General features: G+C 47.1%; 1 protein-coding gene across 3 annotated transcripts in view; it reads left to right on the top strand.

Moving 5' to 3' along the window:
- Nucleotides 1-950: 950 nt before the first annotated feature.
- Nucleotides 951-14,042, top strand: part of KIZ (kizuna centrosomal protein) — an 88,997-nt gene continuing 75,905 nt past the window's right edge. For 2 of the 3 annotated variants that reach the window (XM_054024280.1, XM_054024279.1), the window contains exons 1-2: nt 952-1,128; nt 12,305-12,367. In XM_054024280.1, coding sequence (XP_053880255.1) covers nt 1,022-1,128; nt 12,305-12,367 — 170 coding nt within the window. In that variant the 5' untranslated portion in view covers nt 952-1,021. Of the gene's footprint in view, nt 1,129-12,304; nt 12,368-14,042 lie in introns of all 3 variants that reach the window. The other variant, XM_054024281.1, reaches the window with a different exon arrangement.

Raw genomic sequence — 14,042 nt, 5'->3', positions numbered from 1 at the left:
GTTAAAGGAAAACACATAACCCCACTCTGTGGCATGGGGACATCACAAACAGCGTCTCTGGAATGTAAGGGAAGTTCAGTATGTTTCATGGAACGGTACAAGGCACATGCATTGCAATCCAATCCAATCAATTTGCAGTTGTGGGGAGCAAGAGGCAGCGGCAGGCAGGAGCTAAAGGCAAAACGCTGAATGAATGGTTGCAGCAAAATGACTGGTTTACATGGTAGCATGAAAAAAACCAAACCAAAATCTGTGAGCAAAGAATCATAGTTCACAGGACATGGAATGGGATGACTGGGTGAAGCCACCTCCAGGGAGCTCTGCTACCAAGCTGTCTGCAGACTCAGGCAAACGTTACTACCTCGGTAACACTCGGGGCACGTTTTCAAGCTAACCTCCCCCATAGGGTGACCAGACAGCAAAATTGAAAAATCAGGACAGAGAGTAATAGGAATCTATACAAGTAAAATCCCCAAATATCGGGATTGTCCCTATAAAATCCGATCACCCTACTCCCCCACCACTGAGAGGGTTAAAGGGTTAAAACCATAATTGGGCTTTTTAGACGGAAACTGAGATTCTGGGATGTAATCCTATGGCATGGATTAATGCCCCAAAACAGGCCCTTGGGGCCGCTATACAGGGAAGAGCCATAAGGACACAGTGAGGGGCAACAATGCTGGAGTGGGGGGCACAGCTGGGGGGGCATCACTTTCTCTTCTTCCAGCCCTGGAGCCAGGTGACTAAGGTCTGACAATGGCCTTTGTGGGGAACCTGCCCCGCCCCCGCAGCAAGGGACGTTGGGGGCGGGGCTTATGGACAAGCGAGGGGCGGGGCCTGGGCTCCACTTCCACTAGGGGAGGGAGGGAGAACGAGGCCCTGCCTCCAACGGGGGGCGGGGCCTGGGCCGCGGTCGGGACTGAGAGCGAGGCTCCTCTTCCCGCCCAGCTCTTCCGGGGTCCGCTCGGCCGCAAGGCATGCTGGGAGCCGTCGCTTAGGACACCGGTGTAAACAGGGCGACATGTGCGGGGCGCCCGGGCCCGGCGCCGCGGGGGGATCCCGGCGCCCTCAGCCCGGCGGCGGCTCCTGCGCGATCCTGGGCAGCCTCCAGCTGCGGCTCCGGGAGAGGTGAGGAGCCGGGGTCGGCGCCGCCTGCTCCGGGCCCCGCCGTACGCTTCACCCCCCGCCCGGCGCTGGGGCCGTGTCTGCCCCTTCGCCCCCTTGTCCGTCGGTCCCCTGTGAGCTTCCCTGTCTGCCCCCGTACACGGCCCTCGGGTGTGTCCGTCCGGGCTCGGCCCGTCTCCTCTGCCTGCCCCGTGGTGTGTCCGTCCGTCCTTCCCCCGCCCCATCTTCCTGTGCCCCCGTCGTCTGTCCGTCCTTCCCCCGCCCCGTCTTCCTGTGCCCCCATCGACTGTCTGTCTGTCTGTCCGTCCTTCCCCCGCCCGCCCCATCTTCCTGTGCCCCCGTCGTCTGTCTGTCCGTCCTTCCCCCGCCCGCCCCGTCTTCCTGTGCCCCCATCGACTGTCTGTCTGTCTGTCCGTCCTTCCCCCGCCCGCCCCATCTTCCTGTGCCCCCGTCGTCTGTCTGTCCGTCCTTCCCCCGCCCGCCCCGTCTTCCTGTGCCCCCATCGACTGTCTGTCTGTCTGTCCGTCCTTCCCCCGCCCGCCCCATCTTCCTGTGCCCCCGTCGTCTGTCTGTCCGTCCTTCCCCCGCCCGCCCCGTCTTCCTATGCCCCCATCGACTGTCTGTCTGTCTGTCCGTCCTTCCCCCGCCCCATCTTCCTGTGCCCCCGTCGTCTGTCCGTCCTTCCCCCGCCCGCCCCGTCTTCCTGTGCCCCCGTCGTCTGTCTGTCCTTCCCCAGCCCCTCCGCCCGCCCCGTCTTCCTGTGCCCCCATCGTCTGTCTGTCCGTCCTTCCCCCACCCGCCCCGTCTTCCTGTGCCCCCGTCGTCTGTCCGTCCTTCCCCAGCCCCCCGCCCGCCCCGTCTTCCTGTGCCCCCGTTGTCTGTCCGTCCTTCCCCAGCCCCCCACCCGCCCCATCTTCCTGTGCCCCCGTCGTCTGTCCGTCCTTCCCCAGCCCCCCCGCCCGCCCCGTCTTCCTGTGCCCCCGTCGTCTGTCCGTCCTTCCCCCGCCCGCCCCGTCTTCCTGTGCCCCCGTCGTCTGTCCGTCCTTCCCCAGCCCCCCACCCGCCCCGTCTTCCTGTGTCCCCGTCGTCTGTCCGTCCTTCCCCAGCCCCTCCGCCCGCCCCGTCTTCCTGTGCCCCCGTCGTCTGTCTGTCTGTCTGTCCGCCCTTCCCTAGCCCCCCCGCCCGTCCCGTCTTGCTGTGCCCCCGTCGTCTGTCTGTCCTTCCCCAGCCCCCTGCCCGCCCCGTCTTCCTGTGCCCCCGTCGTCTGTCTGTCCGTCCGTCCTTCCCCAGTCTCCCCTGCCTGCCCAGTCTTCCTGTGCCTCCGTCGTCTGTCTGTCTGTCCGTCCTTCTCCAGCCTCCCCTGCCCGCCCCGTCTTCCTGTGCCCCTGTTGTCTATCCGTCCTACCCGAGCCCACTCTGCCTGCCCCGTCTTCCTGTGCCACCATTGTCTGTCCGTCCTTCCCCAGTTCCCCCCCGCCCGCCCTGTCTTCCTGTGCCCCCGTAGTCTGTCTGTCCGTCCTTCCCCTGCCTGCCCCGTCTTCCTGTGCCCCCGTTGTCTCGGTCCTTCCTTCCCCAGGTTCCTCATCTGTCTGTTCCTCTGTCACCATCAATTGCATGTTTTTGCTGTTCTGTCTGACCCCTTCCTCCACAACTTCCCTCTCTGTCTGTCCCTCCCCGGGCACCCTGTTCACCTCCCCACCTCCAGCCTCTATTTGTCAATCTGCCTCACACACTGTTGTAGACCTCTAGCTCCTCCTATCCATCTGACTTCCCTCCTCCTACACTCACACCCCAAAGCTGGCCCTAATAAATAGGAAGTCCAGGGAATGGAAATAAACAACATAGAGACTAAATCGATCATAACCAAGCCGCTGTTGTAAAACCACTTAATGTTCATGTTGTCTTAATACTGTCCCAGTGTTATGTATTTATGTAACTAAGAACTGGTTATTCGGTGGACAGTGCAGATTTGGTACTGAGAGTTCAGGAAGGTGATGTCTTTGGCCCTGGCAGCTTGTTCTGTGTGGGTGGACTCCTTTGGTAGTGGGGGCCTCACAGAAGTCAGTTGGATACTGCATAGACACCAAGCAAGTTTCCGAGCCAGGGCCTAAGAAGGGATCTCTGAGTAAGTGAGAGTCTACAAAAAAGTCTGATGGCTACTGCACTAAGTAATGTTCCTGTATTTGGTAACCTAGCACAGTGCCACGGTGTTTGTTGCACATGCAGCAGGAGAACATCTGAATGCAAACTTAAAAAGACCTCATTTGAAAAATTGGGGGGAGGGGGGGGAGAGTCATTAAACCACTTCTATTATTAAGAGTGTTTAAAACTTGGTTTTTTAAACAGAACTACATTTTGGCCTAAGTTGCTTTTAAATGTCTCAAAAGATGATACTTCTGCCAATTCCTTTTGTTTTATTATTTCATTTCGAGCAGTTATATTTTTGCTGTTGAGTGTGAAGTACGTATACAGATTGTTAAATTTCTTAAGTATCAGAGGGGTAGCCGTGTTAGTCTGGATCTGTAAAAAAGCAACAAAGAGTCCTGTGGCACCAAAGACTAACAGATGTATTGGAGCATAAGCGTTCGTGGGTGAATACCCACTTCGTCAGACGCATGACGTATTCACCCACGAAAGCTTATGCTCCAATACATCTGTTAGTCTTTAAGGTGCCACAGGACTCTTTGTTGCTTTAAACTTCTTAATTATTTAGCTTTTTTAACACCCCACTTTTGTGATGTGTAGGCTGGTATTGTGAATAACATCTATAACAGCTGCTGATCTGTTGCTGATATTCTGAGCTTTTCAAGTGAAGTGGCACTTTGACTTGGCCCTATTTTCAAAATGGTACACCACTGTGGAAGCAGAGAAAGAACTGACAGGAAGGGGATGCAATGCATGACAGTTCTTTCTTTAAACAAACAAAAATAGAAACCAACACTTTGAGGACACACACATGTTTAAAGGGCCATATATATATGCGTGCTTCCGTAACGTAAGTTATTATAATTACAGCCTAAATTTAAAAAAAAAAAATAATAGTGATTTTAGGTGCCCTCGGTTTTTGGGTCACAGCATGACACACTTTAAAAGGGCATGATTTTCAGGAGATGCTGAAAATCAGGATTCTTTAAGGTATTTCTGGTTCAGGCACCCCAAACCCATCCCAGCCTCACAGGAACAAAGGATGCTGGCCTAGGCAGCAACAAAAGCGTCTGTTGGACGCAAAGCCAAGAGAGAAGAAAGAAAACGATAAAAGGGAGAGACGTTTGCCATGCTCTTCCTCTCTCTCTTCCACCTACATCTACAGACACCACACCAAGCGACTGAAGTGCTGATCAAAGGGGAGAGCCTGGCTGAAGGGCAACCAGCCAGCCTGTGGTGAGAAGCATCTAAGTTTGTAAGGACATTGAAAGTGTTAAGATCAGCTTAGAATGCGTTTTGTTTTTATTTCATTTGACCAAATCAGACTTGTTGTGCTTTGACTTATAATCACTTAAAATCTATCTTTACAGTTAATAAATGTTTGTTTGTTTTACCTGAAGCACTGCGTTTGGTTTGAAGTGTGTCAGAAACTCCCCTTGGGATAACAAGCCGGGTACACATCAATTTCTTTGTTAAATTGACAAACTCATATAAGCTTGCAGCGTCCAGTGGGCATAACTGGACACTGCAAGATGGAGGTTCCTAGGGTTGTGTCTGGGACCAGAGATATTGGCTAGTGTCATTTGATTGCACAATCCAAGTTGCAGCTTACATGCCCGAGATTGTGCGTGAACAGCCCAGGAGTGGGGGTTCTCACTGCAGAGCAGAGTAAGGCTGTCTCCCAGAGTCAAGGATTGGAGTGACCCAGCAGATCACTGGTTCAGATAACACCAGGGGAATGTGTCTCCCACCATTAAATATATGCATTCTCTGCCCCAGCACCTGAACCCTAATTCTGACCCTGTGTGGAGGGGGGCTGGGCCTAACTATTTCCAAGGCAACTAGGGCCAGATTTTTAAAGGTATTTAGGCTCCTAAAGATGCAGATAGGTGTCTACTGGGATTGTCAAAAGCAGCTATCTGCATCTTTCGGCACCTGAATACCTCACTCAGATTTGGCCCATCTGTCATGACAGAGGGATGGCTGGGCTAAGCTTGAGTGGTGCTGTGTCCCCATGCACCAGCTTACAAAGCCTGGAGGGGGAGCCTTTAAAAATCTGACTCATGGGGTGGGGGGAGGGATAGCTCAGTCATTTGAGCATTGGCCTACTAAACCCAGGGTTCTGAGTTCAATCCTTGAAGGGACCATGTAGGGATCTGGGGCAAAAATCAGTACTTGGTCCTGCTAGTGAAGGCAGGGGGCTGGCCTTGATGACCTTTCAGGGTCCCTTCTAGTTCTATGAGATAGGTATATCTCCTTATATGAATAGTGTAGAAGAACCTTTTTAGGGCTATCCAATTGAGTAGATTTTTAAGCACAGTGTAGATCAGGGATCTCAAACTCAAATCACCACGAGGGCCACATGAGGTCTAGTACATTGGCTCGAGGGCCACACCGCTGACACCTTTTCATATACAGATACAAAAGCCCCCCCCCCCCCCCCCCGGCCCTGCCCCCACTCCACCCCTTCCATGAGGCCCCGCCTCTTCCCACCCCTTCCCCAAATCCCTGCCCCTTCTCCACCTCCTCCCCTGAGCGCAGCTCCCCACTCCTTCTACTCCTTCCTGGAAAGCATTAAGCGCTGCCAAACAGCTGTTTGGTGGTGGGAAGCGCCTGGAGGTAGGCAGAGGAGCAGGGACGTGGCGCACTGTGGGGGAGGGAGGACGGTGGCTGAAGGGAGCTTGGCAGCCACAGGAAATAACTCTGGGGGGACGGAACTTGGCGGGCCACAGCAAATAACTCAGCAGGCTGCATGTTTGAGACCCGTGGTGTAGATGTTTATGAAAGCAGGATAGGGAGACTGGATATAATAAGTTGCTTCAATTAGAAAGTGTTTCTGGATTTAAAAAATCCACCGGTCCAAGATCTTAGTGGTAATGCAAAATCTAAGTGACGGTAAAAAGCGACAAAGAGTCCTGTGGCACCTTATAGACTTACAGCTGTATTGGAGCATGAGCTTTCGTGGATGAATACCCACTTCGTCAGACGCATTCACCCACGAAAGCTTATGGTCCAATAGTCTATAAGGTGCCACAGGACTCTGTCGCTTTTTATAGATCCAGACTAACACGGTTACCCCTCTGTTACCTAAGTGACAGTATTTACTTGTAGCTAGCATATCATAGCCTTAAAAAAAAAATCTTAACTTTACATTTTTCACATCTATTGTTTCTAGTACAATATTGATGTAAAGATTAAAAGCCATGGTCCAAGACCTTGGCCAAGTGCCTTCCTCTTAGCATCACTCTGTAGGGGAAAAGAGGGATGGAAAGCTGGCTTAAAGCCAGGTGGTGATTCCTCTTGCACAGTGGAAACCCCAGGTGGCATAAAGCCAGGAGAGCTGGCTCTATGCCATCTGCTTCTTACATTCTCTCCCTGACCCCATGCCTGCTACAGAGAATGTTGCTGGAAATTTTTATGCTGGTTATCCTGTGCCATTGAAACCACCCACCCTTAAGATGCTGTCACCAGCTGCTGTAATTTAAAGCAACTTGAAGTGACTCCCTCCCTAGGATCAGGAACAGAAAGGTGGCATAATGTCACTTCTGTCTCCACTCCAGGTCCTGTGCCAAGTATATCTTGGCCAGACTCAGGATATGTCTGAACAGCCGTATCTAGTTTTGCTTTAACAAGATGTCTAAAAAGAGGAATAGCCAGTGGGCCTTCTCCAGTTGTCACATACTCTTTCCCTCCCTTTCTCCCCATGGCTAAAGGAAATTCAAATATGCTAATTTTTTACTTTTGTGTTTGCACTAGCATTGTCAATAATATTAACACCAGTGCTGCAAAGGCTTCTGTTACATTGCCTTTAGGTAGGTCCTATGGGAACACTGGCCATTTCAAAATTTTGTAGTGATTAAGTGGCACTTTAAAAAAATATTTAGAATCTGAGGATTTTTCTCACTAGATTAAGGCTAAAAGTTTCAAAAGCACCCCAGTGATTTAAGAACCTAAATCCAACAGGTGCTTTTGAAAATTTTACCCTGTATCTGTAAGTTCAAAGAACGTTAATATTGCCCCTAAATGGCCTGACAGCTTTGCATCATCCTGTAGTTGTTTACATTCTTCCCTTAAGTGGTTGGTTATGTTCAAACATAATGTCGGGACAGTATTAAAAAGATACGCGCATAAAAGGGCTCTGCTGCTTGGTTCTGTTTCTCCCCTCCCATCTTATTTTTGCTGAAGAAGAAAGGAGTTCCAAGTGACTTCCCTTCTCCTTTAAATCCCTCCTCAAATCACATTCTTTTAGTGCGACATTTTAAGAATAAGCCACTAAGACTTGAACATACAATAAAAATCCACCAATTGCATGAAGATTCCTGCCCTCCCTCTCCTCCTCCCCCAGTGTACAAGAGTGTACGTTATTGTTGAATGTATGAGATGATATTTTGGACTGTATTGTCTGGTCCTCATTCTTCTAGGCCCTGCACCTTGTATAGTAATGTCAACCTGTGATAACGTGATATAAAATGTTACCATTTGTGTAAGTCACTGTGCACGGGTGTTAATTGCTACACTAGGTCACTAGGTGCAAGGTGGTGGAGATTCAAGCCCTTGGTGTCTAAGGCTACATCTACACTACGGGCGGGGGGTCGATTTAAGATACGCAAATTCAGCTACGCGAATAGCGTAGCTGAATTCGACGTATCGCAGCCGACTTACCCTGCTGTGAGGACGGCGGCAAAATCGACCTCTGCGGCTTCCCGTCGACGGCACTTACTCCCACCTCCGCTGGTGGAGTAAGAGCGTCGATTCGGGATCCCCGAGAGGTCGATTTCTACCCGCCGATTCAGGCGGGTAGTTTAGACCCAGCCTTGGACAGTGAGCTCATTGGAGGATGGACTGTCTTCTGTATTATGTACAGATCTGAGCATGTTGTGATTACTCAACACTTAAATAATTTTGCATGACAGTTGGTGAGAAGCGGAATCTTCTTATATGAGAGGTGTGAAAAATCAAGTAAATAACTTCTTTAGCTAAATGCTGTACTTAGCATATGGGAAAATATTTAATTGTCCTCTACAACAGGATTTCAAAACTATAGACCTAATAATTATCTTTCCATTTTAACAGATATTTGCATGCACCACACCTACGCAGTTTTGTAGCACAGGCTTTGATATAGCTGTCCCAGTTCACACATGCAGGCAGAAGAACAGTTTGCTAAAGGAGATTTTGACAATAACAACTTTCCTGGAATTGAGAAGTAGAACAGTCATACTGTCTCAGCAAATCATTGTCTCTCTCAAGTCTCAACTGTTCTCTCTGAGAGTGTTAACTTTCATACTTCTGAAGAAATCATACTTTTCATCTTGAAATTTAATCAATTTCTTGCCTAATATAAGGTTCTTTGCCTTATTTTAGAGCAGTATGAGGAGATTGCAACTTTGAGGCGTCAGGAAATATTAGTTTTCAGCTGGAGCTCAGTGCAGCCTTGTGTCCTCCACTTTAATGCTCCCTGAACTGGCTCCCCCAAGCAGCCCTACACTAGTAAGTTTGGATGCTACTTTGGTTGTGAAACACTGATTAGTCAATATCAGGATGGCAGAATAGGCAACTGTAAAACAAATCGATCTATCCTACTTCTATGGCACTCGTTACTGTTGTATGTGAGCACCTCACAATCTTCTAGGTACCTGTTCTTACAACACTGCATGAAATAGGGGAAGTACTGTTATCCCTGTTCTATGGATGGGGACTTGAGGCAGAGAGTTTAAGAGCCTGTCTATTTGCAAACTTAGTTTGCAGCATGTGGGGGTGTAAATCTACCCTGTACTAGCCTGCCACACACCGTGTCTATGTGGACCCTGTTGCTGCACACTAAAAGCTCCCTAGTGTTCTTTGATTTACTCCCGTTTCAAAATGGGGTAGGTCAAAGTGCATCTGGGAACTTTTTAGTGTGCGACAGCAGCATCCACATGGACACTTACTATGTGGCAGGCTAGGGTGGGGTAGATTTACACCACAGCTTGCTGTGCACTAAGTGTTTGTCTAGACAAGCCTTAAGTGATTTGCCCAAGGTCGCACAGGAAGTTTGTGTCAGAACAGGGAGTTGAATCTGGGTCTCCTAAGTCTCAGATTTGCACCCTAACCACTTGATCATCCTTCCTCTCTAAACCTGAATATTCTGTGTGGCTTGAAAATGATTCCCCTGGACTCACTGGTAGAATGCTCAGGAGTGCTAGTCTTGCCTATTAAACAAACTGTTTTACATTATTGTGAAGAGCCAGTGCTGCGTACCGCAAACCGTGTGAGCCAAAGGGAAGCCTCAAGCTGACTGACTTGGTCTTTTACGTGAAAATAAAGGTGTCCTCAGTGTGGCGTGGCTTAGAAAAAGACACAGTAAGTGGTTTGTTTGATGCCACCTGCATTTAAAAAAAACTAGGTATGGGCTAAAGCGACTCTCTCCAACTGATATATAGGGAATCAGGTTTGCACCTAGTTTATTAGGCAAAGTTACATTTCAGGCCACTCTAAGCTTTTACACTAACCATTTAGAATTTCCCAGATGATGATACTCCAGATATTGACTATCTGATCCCCAAAAAGCATTTTGTTTGATGGAACTCCATGAAATGTTGCTATTCACCAAGCTTGTACAGCAAACAAGGCTGAACTTGTCAATCTTGAACATGACAGCAGAAATCTGGAGTGTAATTATTTGCAACAATTTGTAGGCTTGATATTTAAAGCCAGAAAAGATTTTGAGGTTGCATAAGATAATTTGGAGTTCTTTCTTTGCTAGATGCAGGGTTAGTAATATAAATCCACTGCAGACCTCTACATCCACTATATTAGACTTTTTACTCATGCAGTATAGTTGTAGCCGAGTTGGTCCCAGGATATTAGAGAGACCAGGTGGGTGAGGTAATATGTTTTGTTGGCCCAACTTGTATTGGTGAAAGAGACAAGCTTTTGAGATTACACAGAGCTCTTTTTTCAGGTCTGGGAAAGGTACTCAGAGTGTTACAGCTAAATACAAGGTGGAACAAATTGTTAAGCATAAGGAGTTAATTCATGTCACAAGAGACCTTTCCAGGTGAAGTGGGCAGCTAACATCACTGCAGTTCTATGGCAAAGGAGGGTTAGTGGGTTACAGATTGTTATGAGTGATAAATCCAGTGTCTTTGACACCATGATTTTTAGGGCAGGCCTACACTTGAACTACTGCATCGGTGCAGCCGTAGTGCTTTAATGAAGATGCTCTAAGTCAGTGCGAGGGAGCTTCTCCCACCGGCTTAGTTAATCCACCTCTGTCAGAGGTGGTAGCTATGTCGGCTGGAAAAGCTCTTCCGTCAACATAACTCTGTCTACACCAGTGCTTAAATTGGTATAACTACATTGCTTAGGAGTGTGGATTATTCACGCCCCTGAGCGACATAGTTATACCGAAGTAATTCTCTAGTGTAGACCGGAGCTAAGTATCTAGCAAAATTTTGAATTTAAGCTTCCAGGCTTGTCTTTTGTAGGGGTTGTGCAGATTTTCTTTGAGGATGGTGGCCAGATCAGATCTGGAGTGATTGCTTTCTGAACAGTGTTCACCCATGGGTGACATGGCATTTTTGTCTTTTATCATTTTTCTGAGAGAGTTCATTCAGAAGCATAGTGATTGTCTACTGTCACCCACATAGTTGTTACTGAAGCATTTGCACTAGATGATGTACACCACAGGTTATGATAGGCATGTGTTGAAACCATGGATTTTGAAAGGTCTGTTGTGGGGGATATTGATCATTGTAGCAGTGGAGAGAGATTTGCAAGTTTTGCATCTATTATGGCAGGGTCAGGAACTGCTTTGAGTTGGTGTATCCTGGTCTGGGGGGGAATCTTGTTTCTGATGGCAAGGTTGCTCCTGGAATGAACCCAGTCCCTCCATGCACAAGTCTTAGCTGTGTGATCAGCTCATCATCTTCACCCTTTGGCCTCTTTTTTTTCTTTTTCTGTTATGCTATTTTTTCTTGATTAAGGTTGTCCATAAACCAGCTACAGAGTTTTTCATATCATTTGAAGTATTTGTTTATTTTCCTCGAAGCCCAGTTGTTGCACAGAGGTATTGCTGTGTTCTGTATTTGAATCACACTTATTTTGGTACATTAGTTGTTGGTGGTGTTTGTTGGATTCTCCTGTCGCTTTGATGGATGAGTGTTTAGGTCGTGTTGACTTGAGTTCTGGGTTTATTTGTTTTTATGGCTTCTCACCTGGAAAGCAAGTCCAATCCTGGATTTGCAAATGTGGTTGCATGTCTTGCAAGTGTACTCGTTGTTGGGGGAGGGTTTGAGGCGATGTCCTTACGATGAGCTCTCTTCTCCTTCAGAGACCTCTCATGCCGCTCCTCAAACGTGGACATGCCCTCATGGCACAAATCTCTCTATCTGGGTCTGTCCAGTGCAACAAGCTTTCAGGCTCTAATGTCCATCTTGCATGCTTTCAGGATGGCCTTCAAGGTGTCTTTATACCGAAGGCTGGGTCGACACGTAGAGTAGGTTCCCATGCTCAGTTGACTTTAGAGCACCACTTTCAGTGTACGGGAAACCTCCATGTGGACCGTGTATACAAAGTTGAGTCCTGATGACCAGGCTTTTAGTGCAATGGATTTGGCATCTCTCAAGGACTTCAGTATTGTTTGTCCAGTCACCAGTTTTGGAAGCCCTCCTGTGGGGCTCTGACTTCAGGAGGGTAATGTAGCTGGTAGGCCCAACAGTGTCCTATGATTGGTTGATTTGTTTCTTATGAAGAAATAAAACGTGAGTAAATTTTCCACTGCTATGAGCTAGAAACAAAGAAGCGTACCTATTTAACTGTTAATGTGCCTGGAGAGCATTGCCCAGGATTCACTCTTTATTCTCAAGGGAAAGCTGTTTTGCTGACAGTTTAAGGTCCAGCTGCATCATGGGCCTCTGTTCTTAGCACTGTATTAACACGTAATAAAAATGCTGGTCTCTGCCCCAAAGAATTTATACTGTGTTTTCTTTACTCTTTGGCAGCTTAAGTTGTACATTTTGATCATTCTGTATTTCCCTTTTTTTTTCTTTAGTGAAACAAAGAGGCTGGAATTGGAAAGAAAACTGTTTGAGTACAGCAAATCTGATACATACATGTAAGCCTATTAAAATTCTACTTAGGCATTATTTTATTTTCATTAGGACAATGTAGAGATCACTAAATGCTTTTGAAATATCATTGTAAAGTTTGTCAGTTTTTAAAAGAATTTAATAGTCACATGTTCAATATAATATAAGAGCTTATTAAATGTCTGTTTGTTACAGTAGTAGAAACAGTTGATGAAAAATGCCTTGAGTGTCTAATGAAATGTAACCATATTCTCCTTACTCTGTATTATTACTGAAACTTTGTGTATGACTTCGTTAGACTGACTTTCTGCCAAACCTTGGTGATCTAATTCATATGAGGAAGCTTCAGACAATTGTCATGGAAGTTTACCACCCTGGGCATAAAGTGTAGCCTTTTATGATAACTTAAAAAAAGATGATATTTTACATGTCCCATAAAAACAAACAGAAACTGTCCCTGAGCAAATAGACACAACGTTCAGCTTTTCAGAATTCAACTTCTTTCCATGACGCATGTGAATGAATCCCATTAAAGTAAATATAATTAACCCATGGACATCAACAAGAGAATATTCTTTCTACAGTATATACGGCCAGGACTAGAAACTAAAAAGTGTGTGCTGGTATGATGGGGTCTATAAATCCCCCACAAAACACAGACTGCAAGACCAGCCCTGCCCCGGCTCAGTTGTGAGAAATGTTAGTTATGGAGAGATACACCCTCAGCTGCTTTAGCTAATGAGGGCAAGCCCAAGTATTAAGAGGGAGGAAGAGGAAAGGAAAGAGTAGAATAGCTTGAGACTTCAAGGGAGTAGCAACTCTATCAGACTGAGAGATTTATAACCTCCTGAAGTACAAGGGATGGAAGCGCTGAGGGCCAAAGGCCTTTTGACTCAGTTCTATTATGTTTGTTGACTCTGCCTTTTTTTCTTGTTGATGGGATTTAAGCCATTGTTGCCCAGGTCCTGGACTGAGCCATGATGTTTCTAACTGAGGCTTTGCACAAGGCGGTGCCAGTCCCTGCTGATAGCTTCTTGTACTTGACTTTTAAATAACCGAAATTAAAAAAACCCAAAAACCACAGCCACCCAGGAAATATATTAATGGTGAGGATAAAATTTTATTTCGATGAAACAGAGATGACTGCCTCTTCTACAGCTTGCATAGTCACAAGTGGGAATGAGCATGCTGTGATAAGAGAAGCACAGAGCTGGGAGCGGAGGAGTCAAAGCATCAGTGACAACTACAGGAAAAACTACCCTGTAGTATTCACAAAACTTTTCTTTTTCCTACTTCCAGCAGTCATAGGCAGTAAAGGGGAGCCTGGACAGGAGGCAAAAACCGGCCTCTCTTTTAGCCAAATTGAGACTGCTGGCAAGTGTTATTTATGATTTGTATTCTGGTATCACCAAGAAGCTCTGGTCAGAATTAGGATTCCACAGTGCTAGGTAGGCTCTGTACAAACATATAGAAAGACAGTCCTTGCTGTGATGCCTCATATAATACAAATGAAGAATCTTTCTTCTTCAATCTCTTCTGAAAACACATGTATGTAGAACTGTATTTTTGGAAAACGTCATGAGAGATCTAATAACTTATATACTCCTCTGATCCAGAAGATACATCCTCGAAGACTAACTTTACAAATTACAACCTGAAAAATGATCTAATATGTGGCAACTGAAAAATATAGAAAATATC

This window comes from Malaclemys terrapin, chromosome 3 (genome assembly GCF_027887155.1).
Source record: "Malaclemys terrapin pileata isolate rMalTer1 chromosome 3, rMalTer1.hap1, whole genome shotgun sequence".
NCBI classification, from domain to species: Eukaryota; Metazoa; Chordata; order Testudines; family Emydidae; genus Malaclemys; species Malaclemys terrapin.
The sequence above is the reverse complement of the archived record's forward strand: the minus strand, read 5'-3'. Positions and strand labels throughout refer to the sequence as shown.